Source organism: Carcharodon carcharias, chromosome 11, assembly GCF_017639515.1.
Source record: "Carcharodon carcharias isolate sCarCar2 chromosome 11, sCarCar2.pri, whole genome shotgun sequence".
Taxonomy (NCBI): domain Eukaryota; kingdom Metazoa; phylum Chordata; class Chondrichthyes; order Lamniformes; family Lamnidae; genus Carcharodon; species Carcharodon carcharias.
The window spans coordinates 123,434,804-123,452,999 of NC_054477.1; the positions used below are offsets into that span (position 1 = coordinate 123,434,804).

At 51.7% G+C, this 18,196-nt stretch overlaps 1 protein-coding gene across 1 annotated transcript in view; it reads right to left on the reverse strand.

Annotated features, from left to right (window-relative positions):
• Positions 1 to 18,196, reverse strand: part of LOC121283785 (B-cell CLL/lymphoma 9 protein-like) — a 366,978-nt gene that overhangs the window by 44,744 nt on the left and 304,038 nt on the right. Inside the window, 1 exon segment of the mRNA XM_041198498.1 lies at positions 11,388 to 11,624. Within this exon segment, the coding sequence (XP_041054432.1) occupies positions 11,388 to 11,624 (237 nt within the window).

The window sequence follows — 18,196 nt, forward strand, 5'->3', positions numbered from 1 at the left end:
TGGGCAAGGCTCACATCCAAATTCTTCTGTCAGGAGTACACGAAGGGGTCGACAAAGAGGTGGAAATCCATGGTCAAGGAGTTGGAGAAGGAGGTGCTCGACCTGGAGACATGTCTCCGCCAGCCCGACACGGACCCCACCCTGCAGCTGGTGTATGATGAGAAGAAGGGCGCGCTGCAGGACCTGCAACTTGTCACAGATCTGGTTCCTCCAGGACCTGGACCACGGCTCCTCCTTCTTTTACTTGCTGGAAAAAAGGTACAGGGTCCATCAGCAGCTCCTTACGCTGCTGGCCAACAATGGATGCCCTGTCTTGAATCCAGATGTCATCAGGGCCATCGCCCAAGACTATTACACTGCCCTGTTCTCTCCGGATCCGTCTAGCGAGGGTGTTTACAGAATTTTGTAGGAGGACCTGCTGCAGGTTGGCCTGGAGGGTGTCGGAATGCTTGACTCCCCTACAAGTCTGAGGGAGCTGACTGGAGCTCTCGCCAGCCTCTCCGTGGGCAAATCCCCAGGACTGGACAGGCTGACCGTGGGATTCTTCAGAACATTCTGGGATGTCCTGGGGAGCGACCACGCGGGGTCCTGTGGGAGAGTATCACAGCCCGGGAGATGCTTCTGTCATGGCACAGGGCTGTCATTGCCCTGCTGCCAAAGGAGGAGGATCTCTGCCACCTTAAGAACTGGCGCCTGGTCTCCCTCCTCAGCACAGATTACAAGATCTTTGCCAGGGCAATGTCTTCTCACCTTGGCACCGTGCTGGACCACATGATCCACCCTGACCAGTCCTACATGGTCCCAGGCTGTACCATCTTCGATAACATCCATCTGGTCCAGGACATCATCCACTTTTCCCAGAAGACTGGTCTGTCGAGCGTCTTCCTGTTTCTTGACCAGGAGAAGGCATTCAACAGGTGGATCACAAATATTTATTCAGGAATTTGCGAGCATTCGAATTTGGGATGCATTTCGTTGCCCGGATCTGACTTCTGTACACTGCCACAGAGTGTCTAGTTAAGGTTAATGGGTCCCTGATGGTGCCCCTTCGCTTTGGGAGAGAAGTGCATCAGGGCTGCCCCCTGTCTGGCCAATTGTATTCTATCCATGTGGAGCCTTTCCTGCGCCTCTTGAGGAGGAGGTTGTTGGGATTAGTTCTGCAGGAACGGGCATCGGGGTGGTCCTTTCAGCTTATGCCGTGATGTACTCCTCGTGTTCACCGATCCAGCCGACCTGCGGAGGATGCGCGAGTGCCAGGAGGTCTACTCTGCCGCGTCCTCTGCCAGGATCAACTGGGGTAAGTGTTCTGGACTCCTGGTCGGTCAGTGGCAGATGGATCCCCTACTCGAGGAGCTCAGGCCTTTCACCTGGAGCCAGACAAGCCTCCTCTATCTGGGGATCCACCTCCACCCTGCTGAGGAATCCTGGCCGGTGAACTGGCAGGAACTGGAGGCCAAGGTCACCAGTCGCCTGCGGCACTAGACAGGACTGTTCCGAGTGCTGTCTTACCGGGGTCAAGTTCTGGTCATAAACCAGCTGATTGCCGCCATGTTGTGGTACCAGCTGGTCACTTTGACCCCTCCCCGGACTTTGTCACAAAAATAAGGAGAATGCTGGTCGATTTCTTCTGGTTCAAAAGGCTGCACTGGATCGCTGCTAAGGTTCTGAGTCTCTCGCTTAGGGAGGGCGGTCAGGCACTGGTGTGCCTTCCACCTTCAGACCCTGCAGCGATACCTTTACGTCGAGCCTCCTCCTAGATGGTGTGCCCTGGCGACGTATTTCTTCCGCCAGGTGCGCAGCCTGAATTATGACGTGCAGCTCCTGTTTATAGAGCTGAGGGGCCTTCATGGCTCCTTGCAGGCGTTGCCTGCCTTTTACCAGGACCTGATCAAAGTTTGGAACATGGTCGCCTCGCGATGCAGCTCTCCCCCGTCAGGAGTAGCGGCTATTGTTAGAGAGCTGCTGCTCAGGAATCTGCCCCTCCATCCTAATCAGAGGCTGATGGAGAGGAGGGCTGTGGCTGCTGGAGTGACCAGGATCGGGGATATGTTGGGTGGTGGAGGACTGGGCTGGATGCTCCTGCAGGAGTTGGTGCATCACGCTTCTATGAGCATCCGGATTGCGGCCAATGACATTCAAGACCTTAAGACGGTCGTGTTCGGCCCCGATGTTATATTGGGTCTTGTGGTGGCCCAGATGTGTGGTGGTCTTCCGCCTGAACATTTCCCTGTTTGGATGGAATTCCACATTAGCCCCAAGCCCCGAACCCTCTCTCGGGTGCCGGTGCCCCGCAATATGAGCCGCCTCAGGGAAATGCCCTCCATGTCCTTTAGCATGGAGCGGAGGAGCTTCCTGTACGTGCTGCTGCACACCCTTCACTTCTTTGCCCTCGCCCACCACCTGGACATGCCCTGGTGTGCCTTTTTGGTATCCGGCGGTGGAGGTCCCCAGTGGGGGATCCTCTACGGGGGTGACTTCCCATTTTCCATCAGGGACCTGGGAAGGAGGGTGTTGCATGCAGCAGTCCAGACAACCGTAGGTTGTGTTGGTTCACAGACTCCCAAGATACTCCCAAGATCTTTTGCAGGCTTGTGGAATGTGTGGACCATGTATATGTTAATTGTTGTAGGCTGCACTCCCTTGTTAGTTTCTTGAAAAACCTTTTACTGTTGTTTTACTGCACTTCAGTCCCACGCTCCTGATCTACGGGCACCCAGTGCGGAGGGGGGGCTGGGAGGGAGGAGGACCTCCTCGTGAACCTGCTCCTGGGCTTAGCCAGGTTGACCATTAACCAGGTCCAGGCAGCGGGCGATCGACGGGGTTGTCCGACCCGACTGTCTGCCTCTCTTCCATGGCTATGTTCGCGGCCGAGTGTCTATGGAGAGGGAGCACATGTTGTCTGCCGGCACTGTCGAGGCCTTCCGTGCCCGGTGGGCACCGTGGGGACTGGGGTGTTTTATCGACCCATTTAATCATATTTTGTTGTGATGTTGGTCAGTTTCCTTTGAATTTTGTCTTTTGTTTTTGCAGTTTCTCTTTGAGGGGCTGCTTTTACTTTGTCGCTGATTTTGTTGATTTAATTTAATTGTTTTGACTCAAAAGAGTTACATCTTCTTAACTTTCCTAACCCTGCTGCTACACCTTGGTGTTCCCTGAACATCTATAGCAGAGATGGATGCAGCCTGCTGACTGCAAAGCCCAGTCTGTGATGACTTTGGCGGGCGTCCTCTGGAGGGCCGAGACTTGGAGGGTCCCGGCCTACTTTTGGGGTCCTGCTGTGTGGCAGTGGCACCCTCTGCAGCCTGTGAAGCTGGATCTGTGGAGCTCACAGGAAGAGGGGAGTCAGATGGGCCGGTCACTCCCAGAGTCACCTGGGTGGATGGCCCTGGAGTGTGCACCTACTGATCCTCATCCCTTTGGGTGCCCAAGTTCCTCTGTGAGTGGAAGGGATAGCTGGAGTGAGATCAAGCTGCCCAGCACCTCTCTCGCATACACACTCTTGGAGGCCAACTATGTCATCAGCGATGGAGTTAAACCTGCGCAGCAGCACAGGAGGGACGTCCTGGACCAAGGTTTGGCGGCTGCCATCCTGCCAGTGTTGACCCCGGTGCATTGCAATGCTGGTGCTATCACCTCAGCCTGAAGATGGTGGGATTCCTCCATCATGCTTTGCAATCTGAGGAGTGCAGCAGACATCCTTTCCTGATGTTCCCTAACTTGCCTTTGCAGTTCCAGCAACTGTGACATGACCAAGTTCAAAGGCTCATCATCTGACTCAGACTCAGCAGTCCTCTGTGTGCTGGGCACCTGGGAAGTACATGCCTCTGCCTGCTGTGGATCAGAAAGGGCAATGTAGTCACCAGATTGTGATCCCGAGGCTACTCTAAAGCTAGGTCCCACCGAGGTGCGCTGGTGGAGGGTGTGGGTTAGCGCTGTGACGGGACTTAAAGGCGGCTGCCTTTAGATTCCTCTTCAGAGGTTTCTTCGGAGCTTGCTTGGGTCATGGACTCTGTCAGCTGTTTGGCAGATGTGCCTGCGAAAGCAAGGGGAGATAATTAGTGGATGGCAGTAGCCTGTGAAAGAGGACACATTGCTCACAGCATAGTTGTCTGATGGAAGTAGCACTGTTGGATCCTCACTTGGTAGGGCACCATCAGCACAGGACCAGTCCCGGTTATCGCCAGCCAGCTGGATGGTTCTGTGTCAGAACTTTGATTTCTGGTATCCCTCCACCTGTCTGCGACCTTTCCATCCTGTTGTGATTCCGTTTGTCCTGCATGGATAGAGATGGGGGGAGTGTATCAGGACTCCAGCCAGGCCAGATGATAAGTTTGCCTGGCCTGTGTGGGTGGCGAGTGGTCCCATGGACGGATAAGGACAATGATGGTGTCTGTGAAAGAGTGAATGATGATGTCCCTTGCACTGGCAGTGAGTGAAGGCCCTGTGGGTGTGTGATGGGCTTGTGAGTGAGAGTCGGGAGTGACTTACCCTAGCTGAATGGAGGAGATCATTCATCTTTTTGCGGCACTGGGCGGCTGTCCTCTTTTGCAGGGCATTCCCGCTGACCAACACTGCCACCTCTTCACAAGCCAGGTTGGCGACATTGCTACCCATCCTGTGGCCAGAGCAGGGGTAGAGCACATCTCGGTGGGCCTCCACAGCATCCAGCAGTTGCTTGAGGGGCCTGTCATTGAAGCAGGGGGGCTGCAGTCATTTTGCCTTAGCTGGCCATGTCTCCCAGGCAGCGGTGGTGAGCTAGTGGTGATGAGCGCTTTGCTGGCGGCTGCCTTTTAAAGGTGGCGGCTAGTGTGATGCAACAGCAGGATGATGGCAAGCGGATGAATGAGAGCTTGCCTGCTATGGAAACAGCGTGTTTCACTGGAGTGAATATATAATGATGCGGGCTTGGGAAGAGACACCATGAAAACCCACCATTTTCATCAGCAGGTAGGACTCCATTTTACCTCCCACTACCGCACTTAGTGCAATTCTGGCAAAATTCTGCTCCCAGTTTGGGTTCCGTCAGGGCCACTCGGCACCTGACCTCATTACAGGCTTGGTTTAAACATGGACAAAAGGGATGAACCCCAGAGGTGAGGTGAGAGTGACTGTCCTTGACATCCAGGCCACGTTTGACCGAGTGTGGCATAAAGGAACCTTAGCAAAACTGGAGTCAATGGGAATCAGGGGGAAATCTCTCCGTTGGTTGGAGTCATACCTGGAACAAAGAAAGATGGTTGTGGTCCTTAGAGTTCAGTCATCTCAGCTTCAGGACGTCACTGCAGGAGTCCCTTAGGGTAGAGTCTTCGGCCCAACCATCTTCAGCTGCTTCATCAGCGACCTTCCTTCCATCCTAAGGTCAGAAATGGGGATCCAAAACAAAAACAGAAACAGAAATACCTGGAAAAACTCACTTGTCCCAACAACCCCTCCCCCCCACCCAACTTAAACCAGCTTATATTTCACCCCTTTCCTATTTTTACTTAGTTCTGTTGAAGGGTCATGAGGACTCGAAACGTCAACTGTGCTCTTCTCCGCCGATGCTGCCAGACCTGCTGGGTTTTTCCAGGTATTTCTGCTTCTGTTTTTGTTTTGGATTTCCAGCATTCACAGTTCTTGGCTTTTATCTCAGAAATGGGAATGTTCGCACAATCTTCAGCACCGTTTGCGAATCCTCAGATACTGAAGCAGTCCTTGTCCAAATGCAGCAAGATCTGGACAATATCCAGGTTTGGGCTGACAAGTGGCAAGTAACATTGCGTCACCAAAATGCCAGGCAATGACCATCTCCAACATGAGAGAAACTAGCCATCTTTTAATGGCATTACCATCACTGAATCCCCCACTATCAACATCCTGGCAGTTAGCATTGACCAGAAACTGTACTGGACTAGCCATATAAATACTGTGGCTATAAGAGCAGGTCAGATGTCAGGAATCGTGCGATGAGTAACTCACCTCTTGACTCCCCAAAGCCTGTCCATCATCTACAAGGCACAAGTCTGGACTGTGATCGAATGCTCCCCACTTGCCTGGATGAGTGCAGCTCCCACAATACTCAAGAAGCTTGACACCATCCAGGATAAAGCAGCCCACTTGATTGGCACCACATCGACACTCAATCCCTCCGCCCTGATACATAGTAGCAGCAGTGTGTACCATCTACAAGATGCACTGTAGGAATTCACCAAGGTTCATTAGACAGCATCTTCCAAACCCACAACCGCTTCCATCAAAAGGACAAGGGCAACAGATAGATGGGAACAACACCACCTGGAAGTTTGCCTTCAAGCCACCCACCATCCTGGCTTGGAAATATATAGCTGTTCCTTCTCTGTCACTAGGTCAAACTCCTAGAACTCCCTTCCTAACAGCACTGCGGGTGTCCGTGCACCACATGGACTGCAGCAGTATCGGAGGAAGCTCACCACCACTTTCTCAAGGGCAACTAGGGTTGGGCAATAAATGCTGGCTCAGCCATCGAAGTCCACATCCCATGAATGAATAAAAAGAAAACATCATGTAGAGCTGTTGGAAGCCTTCAACAGAGTTGCACGCATGTTGGAGGTGTGCATCTGCCTGCTCTCTGATGAATTGGTGCCCTCATGTGCGCGTATGGAGGTCTCCATGGGACAGATGGCAGACAGCATGGAGACCCTGGTCCAGTAGAATGTGGGGGTATCCGTAGACCTGCATTCCATCGTGGTAGTCATGGGTGAGTTCCTGCAGTGACATTGTGAGAGGGAAACCGGGCACCTCAATGTCTCTCCAGGTGCTCCTCCCCTTCAAGGAGTCAAGCCGGGGCCTTTGGGTACCTGAAGGGAAGAGGAGCGGCAGCTAACCATCCCTGGGTCATCCACTCAGGAATCTCAGAGGCTGTCCGCTCCCTCTGAGTCACATTTGCTTGTGACCCCCTCAACCTCATCCTCTGTCTCTCTCACTGCAGAAGGGGCAGATGGCCCACAGGAGAACAGCCAAAGCAAGCTGCGGCTCCCAAGGCCTCGACTCTCCAGAGGATGCATGCTGAAGCCATCAGAGGCAACAGGACCAACAATTATACAGGGTGTGTCCATCTCTGTTGCAGTTGTCAGGACAGTACCTAGAGGAAGTGGTAGGCCTAGAAAAGTTAAGAATTTCTGATCATAAGTGGTTGCACAGGTGAACACATTTTTCACTTTATAATCTGAAAATGTATTCACTTTTACTGAATAATGTGTTATGGTGTCTTTCAGTTTCATTTACAGGCTTTGCGAGTCCTCCCCCTCTAGCAATTCAGCTTCACGCAGCTGGACCAGAAGTGATTCTGGAGGGAGAAGTTTGTGTGGCAGGACTTTTCGGAGCCTCATGCAAGCACTCTCCCACACACACGGAGCCTTCCCCTATCACACTCATCTCAATGTCCCAAACATGTTCAGTGCTACCTACTGGGGTTCTCTTTCAGTTGTCCATCTGAGCTGACCTACATCTCCGCCCACCCATTGGCCACATTCCCATGCAGCACCTGTGCCTGTCCAACATGAGGCTCCGCTCACATTTGATTTCCACAACTATGGTAGTCATTAAGTTTCTTCTCAGCTCCCCCATCCTTTCCCCTTCCCAAGTCCCCTATATCAATTGCCCCATCACTGAGGGATCCCCTGGCGTCACCTTCCACCTCCCCACCTTCACCGACCAGCCAGAACGCTTTTCTTCCCAGGATGTCCAGGTGAACATGTACATTCCCTACCTCCCTGATAATTCCATCTCCATCCATGTTGACCTCCCAAAACTCCACCTCCCCAACCCCAGGGTCCGTGTCAGCCTCCGTGTCTCCACCAACCACTGTTGCCATCCATTCATCCACTACTGTTGCACCTTCACCTTTCCACCCTACCGGCTCACTCTGCCCTCTTTCATATTCACCTACCCCTCCCACCATGCCCACTCCCAGGAGGCAGTCATTAACTCCACAGACCCCTGCCTTGCACATTCACCTGGGTATCGCCCCCTTACTCTCTCCTCCACCATTACTCACTCCTCCAACCTTATTCTCTCCTCAAAGAACAAAGAACAAAGAAAATTACAGCACAGGAACAAGCCCTTTGGCCCTCCAAGCCTGCGCCAATCATATTGCCTGTAAAACTAAAACATTTTGCACTTCCGGGGTCCAATTCCCTCTATTCCCATCCTATTCATGTATTTGTCAAGCTGCCTCTTAAACACCACTATCGTACCTGCTTCCACCACCTCCTCTGGCAGCAAATTCCAGACACTCACTACCCTCTGCGTAAAAAACTTGCCCCGCACATCTTCTCTAAAGTTTTCTCCTCTCGCCTTAAATCTATGTCCCCTAGTAATTGACTCTTCCATCCTGGGAAAAAGCTTCTGACTATCTACTCCATCCATGCCACTCATAATTTTGTAAACTTCTATCAAGTTGCCCCTCAATCTCCGTTGCTCTAGTGAGAACAATCCGAGTTTCTCCAACCTCTCCTCGTAGCTAATAACCTCCAGACCAGGCAGCATCCTGGTAAACCTCCTCTGCACCCTCTCCAATGCCTCCATATCCTTCTGGTAATGTAGTGACCTGAATTGCATGCAATATTCCAACTGTGGCCTAACCAAGGTTCTATACAGCTGCAGCATGACTTCCCAGCTTTTATACTCAATACCCCTGCCTTCCTGACTACCTTATCTGCCTGCATTGCAACTTTCAGTGATCTGTGGACCTGTACACCCAGATCCTTCTGCTCATTGATGCATTTAAGGGTTCTGCCATTTACTGTATAATTCCTACCTGTATTAGACCTTCTAAAATGCATTACCTCGCATTTGTCCGGATTAAACTCCATCTGCCATTTCTCCGCCCAAGTCTCCAACCGATCTATATCCCGTTGTATCCTTTGACAATCCCCTTCACTATCTGCAACTCCTCCAACCTTAGTGTCGTCTGCAAACTTACTAATTAGCCCAGTTACATTTTCCTACAAATCATTTACGTATACTACAAACAGCAAAGGTCCCAGCATTGATCCCTGCGGAACACCACTAGTCACAGCTTTCCATTCAGAAAAGCACCCTTCCACTGCTACCCTCTGTCTTCTATGACCAAGCCAATTCTGTATCCATCTTGTCAGCTCACCTCTGATCCCATGCGACTTTACCTTCTGTACCAGTGCGCCATGAGGGACCTTGTCAAAGGCCTTACTGAAATCCATGTAGATAACATCCACTGCCCTTCCATCATCGATCACCTTTGTCATTTCCTCGAAAAACTCAATCAAGTTAGTGAGACTTGACCTCCCCTTCACAAAACCATGCTGCCTCTCACTAATGTGCCCATTTGCTTCCAAATGGTAGTAAATCCTGTCATGAAAAATCTTCTCCAATAATTTCCCTACCACCAACATAAGGCTCACTGGCCTGTAATTTCCTGGATTATTCCTGCTACCCTTCTTAAACAATGGAACAACATTGGCCATTCTCCAGGCCTCTGGGAACTCACCCGTAGCCAGTAAGGATACAAAGATTTCTGCCAAGGCCCCAGCAATCTCCTCCCTTGCCTCCCTCAGTACTCTGGGGTGGCTCCCATCTGGCCCTGGGGACTTACCCACCTTAATATTCTTCAAGACGCCTAACACCTCCTCTTTTTTGATCTCAACATGATCCAGGCTATCTACACACTCTTCCCTGGACAAATCGACCACTAAGCCCTTATCTTTGGTGAATACTGATGAGAAGTACTCATTTAGTATCTCTCCCATTTCTTCTGGCTCCACACACAGATTCCCACCTCTGTCCCTGAGTGGGCCTACCCTTTCCCTGGCTACCCTCTTGCTTTTATACATATGTATATGTATAAAACGCCTTGGGATTTCCCTTAATTCTGGTTGCCTCCTCCAGGTCTCCTTCCTCCCATTGGATTCCATCCCACTCCAAATGCCTTCTTCTCCCTGAACTCCTTCCTCCTCTTGGACTCTTCCACCCCCCGAACTCCTTCCTCCCCTCAAAGTCCTTACCTTCTCTGAACTCCTTCCTCCCCCCAAAGTCCTTACCCCCTTTGAACTCCTTCCTCCCCCTGAAGTCCTTCTCCCTCCAAACTCCTTCCCTTACACCTTCCTCTCCCCATACATCTACCTCCCCACTTGCCGCATTCTCCCCATTACACCCTTCTCCTCTGTACTCCCTCCCCCCTCCCAACCTCAACCCGCCCCCAACACATTTGCTTCCCCCTTCCCAAACTTACCCTCCCCATTGTACACCTTCCTCTCCTGTACCCCCCATCACCCTGGTACACCTTCCTCTTCCACCCCTCACCATGCATCCATAGCAACCCATGGCCAAAATCTTGATGTCCCGAAGCAGACCCCCAGACATTAATGGATGCCTCCCCCTCCTCCCTTCCATGAGCTGCTTTGCAGCAGAGCCATGTCCATGAGAATCCACTCAATATGCGACACACATGTTCCCCTGGTAGCTGTAGGGCTCTAGCATCCTCTGCTCCTCAGCTGTCAGTGACCTGAGTAAAGCCCTAATGGTAAGTCCCGACTTCTGCATGTCACACTTGTCCAGATGTGTTCTGGGCCGGTGTGTTTTCCTGCTGACGTGGGCTATAAATTTGATCTGGGGGGACGATTCCAGTGAGCAGACAAGATGATGAGATGCAAATGCATTGAAATTAAATTCCCGATGTTGGATGATGGAAAAGGCAGCTTGCTGTTGATGGGCGGGGTATACGATCGTGTGAAACCTATTTTCGGCCTTCCTGCCATATTGTCCGCTCACACCCGCCATGATGCCTGATGCCAATGGGGCCGTAAAATTCCAGCCCAAGGCATTTAAATTGCATAGGAAAATGGATAAGATCTTGGAACACCATTACATAGATTAAAATCTTGGAATCCTATACTATAAAACAGAATTTGATTTATTATGTGGATTCTCCTCTGGTGAGCAACAAGTATGCATTAGAGCTGCAGTTTACATTCATGTCCAACAAGGCTCCAAACTGGCAGCTGTGCCTTACAAAATTACTAGTCATAGGGTACCAGTGAATTGGATTATAATTTAACTCCTTCCTGAGACTCTGTGACCTGCAGTAGCTCACATTCACATGCATATAGAACCAAGGGTGGCTTTAGTAGATTTGTAAATTTGGAGTTTAATAACTCTTCCTTGCTTTTCCTACAATTTTTCTATAATAACTCCATTTCAGTCACTGCTTCAACACTTTCTTCCACCCTGAAAGATCAGCAATTTTCTCAATCATTTCCAAGAATGCAATCTGCACCAAGCAATAGACATCAAAAAAAAATAAGCCAGCTTCCATTGAAAACATCTCTCAGCAAAATGCTACTGTCCTGTGCATTTTTTATGGCACAGTTGTAAGAGGATTATTGAATATTCACCTGGCACATGGTTTATGGATTGAAGGTTTGGCGATCGTGCAGGTGGTGAGTCATCATCTGAGCTGGCAAGTGCCTTGATTGCATCCTGGTATAATGGTGTGGAACTAGGCATGGCAAATTTTGACATTCGGGACATCATGATAGATAAGGGATTTTGGGAAAGGCTTGGCTCAGGGGGCACTGAATAAGGAGTGTGGGATGGAAGACTTCCAGAAAGATTCATCGAGTCTGACTGCCCTGAAACTGGAATACCTGGGAGATAGGAAGAGAAAACACAATAGAAAATGAAAATTAAAGTGTTATTAAAACTAGAACTTTTAAGGTAGGTCAAAGATGGCACTGTCATTGTTCCATCTTCACATCGTACACAAATTTTAAGTGTATTGCATTACTTGAGGTAAACTGCAGAAAAATTTACTTTTGTATTTCACAGGGCACTTATTGGCAAGAACATTACACAAGGTCATTATACCCTCAGTGTGCATTTTTGGTAAAACATTTCTTGAGGGGTATCACTCATGGTACATGAACAAATTAATATCATCAGAAGCAAATATAGCAAACACTGCATCTGTGGAGAGAGAAACAGAGCCTTTCATCATTGACCCGAAACATTAAGTAGTCGCAGCATACTTTGTTTTTGTTTCACATTTCCAGCATCCACAGTATTTTGCTTTTCTACTATTGAAATAAACCAAGTCTTATCGGTTGCATGGGAAAATGGAACATTAATTAAAATCTCGGAATCCTATATTATAAAAGGGACCTCATTTATGGAGTCCATTTTGGGTGTAATCAGGAAATTGCACAAAACGCCTTGAAATTGCACCTTTTTTTCCGATTTGAAGTTAAGTTCACACCTCAATTCATTTGCATACAGTTGAACATAAAATTTCCTACGAATCAATGTACCAGCAGCATAAACAAGCAAGGGCAATTATTCATTGAGTCATAAAGGCACAAAAGGAGGCCGTTCAACCCATTTGGCCCATGCCAGTTTTCTGTAGAGCATCTAATCAGTCCCATTCCCTACCCCTTACCCCCTATCCCTGTAGCCTTGTTAGTTTATTTCCCTTAAACAGTCATTCTATTTCCTGTTAAAATCATTAATTGGCTCCACATCCATCATCCTCATGGGCAGCCAGTTCCAAGTTGTGCAAATAAAAACTTTTTCACATCCCCGTGCATCTCTTGCATTACATCTTCTTCTCTTCAACATAAATGTACCAATCACACAAAAGAATTGGTGAAACAGTAAAGTGGGTTCTATATTTGAAGATAAGACTACATACAGATAATGTTCACTAGGAGGCTATGGATTGTACATCTAATCTCTACCCTGCTGCTTGCAGATTGACTACAAATCATTTTAGCTTGGCCTAAATAGCCAAGTGGTTATGGTACTGGGCTTGTAACCCCAAGATCAAGAGTTCAAATCTCACAATGGCAAACAATGTAACTTCATCTGAATAGGAACAGATGGAAACGTGTTTGTATTCGAAAGAGTTACAAATCATAGGATTATTACATCATATCCTGTTGAAGTAGTTGGTAGATTGACAGTTGTTTAAGATATGCCCCCTTAAAGGTATATGCATGTCATCATATCACAATATTGCTCAAAACCTTAAAGCTGTAACCCATAGTTTCTGTACTATCAACAAATGGAAGCAGTTTTTCTTTGCCTACCTTATCTAAACCTATCATAATCTTATACACCTCTATTAAATCTCTCTTCAATCTCCTTTGCTCCAAGGAAAGCAACACCTGCTTCTCCAACATAGCCTTGCAACTAAAATTCCTCATTTCTAAAACCATTCTAGTCAATCTTCCTTGTGCCCACGTACAAGAAACACCGAAACTCTTTCGAGTACAAACACGTTTCCATCTGCTCCTATTCAGATGAAATTATATAGTTTCATAACTTGCCATGGTGAGATTTGAACTCTTGATAATCTTTTAAATGAAAACCAAATCAACAAAATTGGGATAAATCAGGCACAGCCCCTAATTCAGGTCAGCTGTAAAACCAAGGACAAAGTTTAAAGGAACCTTACAAACTTCAAATCAAAATGTGATTAAAGGGGTCAACAAAACACCCCAATCCCCGCGGTGCCCACCGAGCATGGAAGGCCTCGAGAGTGTCAGCAGACACTGGGTGCTCCCTCTCCAGGGACATCCGGCAGCAAACGTACCGCGGAAGAGGGACTAACAATCGGGCGGGAATCCCCCGTCGAACGCCCGCTGCCTGGACCTGTTAATGGCCAACTTGGCCAGGCCCAGGAGCAGGTTCACGAGGAGGTCCTCCTCCTTCCCGACCCCCTTCCGCACCGGGTGTCCATAGATCAGGAGCGTGGGGCTGAAGTGCAAACAAAACATCAATAAAAGGTTTTTCAAGTAACTAAAAAGGGAGTGCAGCCTACAACACCCTATGTATACATGGTCCACGGACTCCACAACACCGCAAAAAGGGCACGTGTCCTGAGAGCCCGTGAACCTATGCATCCTCTTATTATAGGGGACTGCTGCATGCAACACCCTCCAACCCAGGTCCCCGATAGAAAGGGGGAGGACACCTCCATAGAGGGCCTCCCAGCGGGGGCCTCCGCCGCCAGACGGCAACAAGGCACGCCAGGGCGTGTCCGGTTGACGGACAAGGGCGAGAAAATGGAAGGTGTGCAGCAGCAGTCCGTACAAAAAGCCCCTCTTTGCCGTGCCAAAAGGCACGGAGGGCATGTCCCCGAGGCGGCTCATATTGCGGGGCACCAGCGCCCGAGGGAGGGTTCGGGGCTTGGGGCCAATGTGGAATTCTGTCCGAACAGGGGAACGCTCAGACGGAAGACCACCACGCACCTGGTCCGAGCACGACTGTTCTCAGGTCTTGGATGGCATCGGCTGCGACCTGGACACTCACAGACGTGCATCGCGCCAACTCCTGCGGGAGCATCCAGCCCAGTCCTCCGCCACCCAGCACGTCCCCGATCCTGGTCACCCCTGCGGCCACAGCCCTCCTCTCCTCCAACCACTGAAAAGGACGGAGGGGCAGATTCCTGAGCAGTGGCTCTCTGACGATAGCCGCTACTCCTGACGGGGGAGAGTTGCGTCGCGAGGCGACCATGTTCCAGACTTTGATCAGGTCCTGGTAAAAGACGGGCAACGCCTGCAAGGAGCCACCAAGGCCCAGCTGTTCTATAAACAGGAGCTGCACATCATAATTCAGGCCGTGCACCTGACGGAAGAAATACTTCATCAGGGCACACAATCTAGGAGGAGGCTCGACGTAGAGGTATCGCTGCAGGGTCTGAAGGTGGAAAGTCGCCACCTGTGTGCGTAGGCACACTAGCACCTTACCACCCTCCCTAAGCGGGAGACTCAGAACCTCGGCAGCGACCCAGTGCAATCTTTTGTCCCAGAAGAAGTCGACTAACAATCTCTGGATTCTTGTGACTAAGTCCGGGGAAGGGGTCAAAGTGACCAGCCGATACCACAACATGGCGGCGATCAGCTGGTTTATGACCAGAACTCGACCTCGGTAAGATAGCACTCGGAGCAGTCCTGTCCAGCGCCGCAGGCGAGCAGTGATTTTCATCTGCGGTTCCTGCCAGTTTGCCGGCCAGGATTCCTCAGCGGGGCAGAGATGGACCCCCAGGTAGAGGAGGCTGGTCCTGCTCCAGGTGAAAGGCCTGAGCTCCTCGGGTAGGGGATCCATCTGCCACTGACCGACCAGGAGTCCAGAACATTTACCCCAGTTGATCCTGGCAGAAGAAGCGGCAGAGTAGACCTCCTGGTAATCGCGCATCTTCCGCAGGTCAGCCGGGTCACTAAACATAAGGAGCACGTCATCGGCGTAAGCCGAAAGGACCACCCCGATGCCTGGCCCGCGCAGAACCAATCCCGACAACCTCCTCCGCAAGAGGCGCAGGAAAGGCTCCACGCAAATAGAATACAACTGGCCAGACAGGGGGCAGCCCTGACGTACCCCTCTCCCAAAGCGAAGGGGCGCCGTCAGGGACCCGTTAACCTTCACTAGACACTCCGCGGCGGTGTACAGAAGTCGGATCCGGGCGACAAAATGCGTCCCGAACCCGAACGCTCGCAGAGTTCCGAGTAAGTATCCGTGATCCACCCTGTCGAATGCCTTCTCCTGATCGAGAGACAGGAAGGCGCTCGACAGAACAGCCCTCTGGGAATGGTGGATGATGTCCCGGACCAGATGGATGTTATCATAAATGGTTCGGTCCGGGACGGTGTAGGACTGGTCAGGGTGGATCATGTGGTCCAGCACAGTGCCGAGCCGAGAAGACATGGCTCGGGCGAAGATTTTGTAGTCCGTGCTGAGGAGGGAGACCGGGCGCCAGTTTTAAAGAAGGCAGAGATCCCCCTTCTTCGGCAGCAGGGCAATCACGGCCCTGCGCCACGAAAGGGGCATCTCCCCGGTAGCAATGCTCTCCCCCAGGACCCCCGCGAAGTCGCTCCCCAAGACGTCCCAGAACGCCCTGAAGAACTCCACGGTCAGCCCGTCTTGTCCCGGGGATTTGCCCCTAGAAAGACCGTTGAATGCGCCGGTCAGCTCCCCCAGACTTATAGGGGAGTCAAGCTTTCCAGCGCACTCCGGGTCGACCTGCGGCAGGTCCTCCCACAAAACTCTGCAAGCGTCCTCGCTGGACGGATCCAGAGAGAACAGGGCAGTGTAGTAATCTCGGGCGATGGCCCTGATGCCCTCTGGGTCTGAGACAAGGGATCCGTCGTCGGCCAGCAGCGTAAAGAGCTGCTGACGGACCACGTGCCTTTTTTCCAGCGAGTAGAAGAAGGGGGAGCCGCGGTCCATCTCCTTAACGAACCAGACCCGCGACCCCACGACCGTGCCCCGAGACCCGACGAGTTGCAGGTCCCGCAGCGCGCCCTTCTTCTCATCGTACACCAACCGCAGGGCCGGGTCCGCATCAGGCTGACGGAGACGTGCCTCCAGGTCGAGCACCTCCTTCTCCAACTGCTCGACTCTGGATTTGCGTCTCTTTGTCGACACATTCGCGTACTCTTGACAGAAAACTCGGACGTGAGACTTGCCCACGTCCCACCATAGCCTCAAGGAGGGGAAGCCTCCCCGCTTCCTTCTCCAACCGGCCCAGAAGAGACGGAACGAGTCCAGGAACCGCTGGTCTTCCAACAACAGGTTATTAAAATGCCAGTACGCGGACCCCGTCCGAGCGCAGAACGAAGTGAGCTCCGCCCACACCAGACGGTGGTCCGTGCACGGAACCTGCTGTATAGAAGCAGCTGGAACGCAGGACACGTACGCCTTCGAAATGTAAAGGTGGTCGAGTTTGAATGCTCCGACTCCAGGAGACACAAAGGTGAACACGCTGGAGTCAGGATGGAGATTTCGCCAGACGTCCACTAAGTCGAAGGACCTGACCAGGTCCCGCAACTTACTCACACCTCGCGTGCAGTGCGGGGTACCGTGACGGTCCCGGACCCCGAGGGTGCAATTGAAATCCCCCCTGAGGACGATGCACTCGGCAGCATCGATGGAGCCGAGATGAGTGGACACTTCTTCAAAGAACCTCGCTTGCTGCTGCGTGCCCAGGGGAGCGTACACATTCACAAAGTGAAGCACCCTCCCCCCAGACGCACAGTCAGGTGCAGCAACCGGCCTGGCACCGGCTCCTTGACCCCCAAGATCTCCGGCCGAAAATGCGGGGCCAACAAGATAGCCACCCCGCCCGAATTGGAGGCTAGGTGACTCATGTAGACCCCCCCTCGCCACTCCAGGTGCCACGTGGCTTCGTCTCCCGGAACGGTATGGGTTTCTTGCAGGAAGCACAACGCATACTTCCTGTCCCTGAGGACCGAGAAGTTCTGGAACCTGTGCTGTGCGCCCCTGCTGCCGCGGATGTTGAGGCTGGCTATAGTCGTCTTCATTGTCAAAGGTACATCAAACCTTCACCTTAAATAAAAAAGAAGAGGATTTTTTAGTCCTTCCTCTCCTTCAGGAGCCCAGCAAGAAACGCTTGGACCCTCCGCCGCGCGTTCCTATCCAACCCGGGAGCCTTGAGAGCCTCGCGAGTGGACCAGAACACCAGCGGAAAAGAATGCCACCGGTCCAAGGCCAACTGAACCCTGTCTCGGCAACCGCGATGACTTGCCAAAAAGTCCCGGAGTTCCCTTGGGGGGATGAGGGGGGAGTCAGTGGAGGGCACCAGGGGATCCACTGCCTCGCTTGAGAGCGACTCAGCGTAATCTCCAGCGCTCACCACGGACACCCTGTCCTTCTCCGGGTCGTCGCCTCCAGCTTCCGACCCCTCCCCCGCATTGAGTACGGGGGCTGATTCGGAGCTGCCAGCTGGCTCCACCTGTACCTCGATCCCACCCCCAGGATCAAGGCCAGAGGGGTCCTCTCTGGTCTCCTCTAAACGTTTTGGGTCAGAGGACAGCGGCAGTTCTGATGCCCGCTCTCCTCCCGGTATCGGGTCGTCCGGGGAGCTCAGGACAAGCTCCTGACCTAAAACTAGGACGCCCGGTGCTAAGGTTTGGGAGGGAGCGGGAAGGCCCTCCTTCTCACGGCCACCCAATGACCCGTTAACATTTTTTAAATTTTGAAAGCTACAGTCCCCCGACGAGCCAGAAGGTACCTCGGGGGTATCGAGGGTTCCTGAGTCGGGCATCACCTCAAGGGAGGTGCCCTCAGTGACCCCCGAGGGGCCCTGTTCAGGGGACTGCAGCAGGTTGACGGGGGGAACAGTGGTGGGAGTAGGTGCAGGGGTTTTGGGTTCCCCCAGAGGACAGGGCGAGGTTTTACTTGGTGGAGA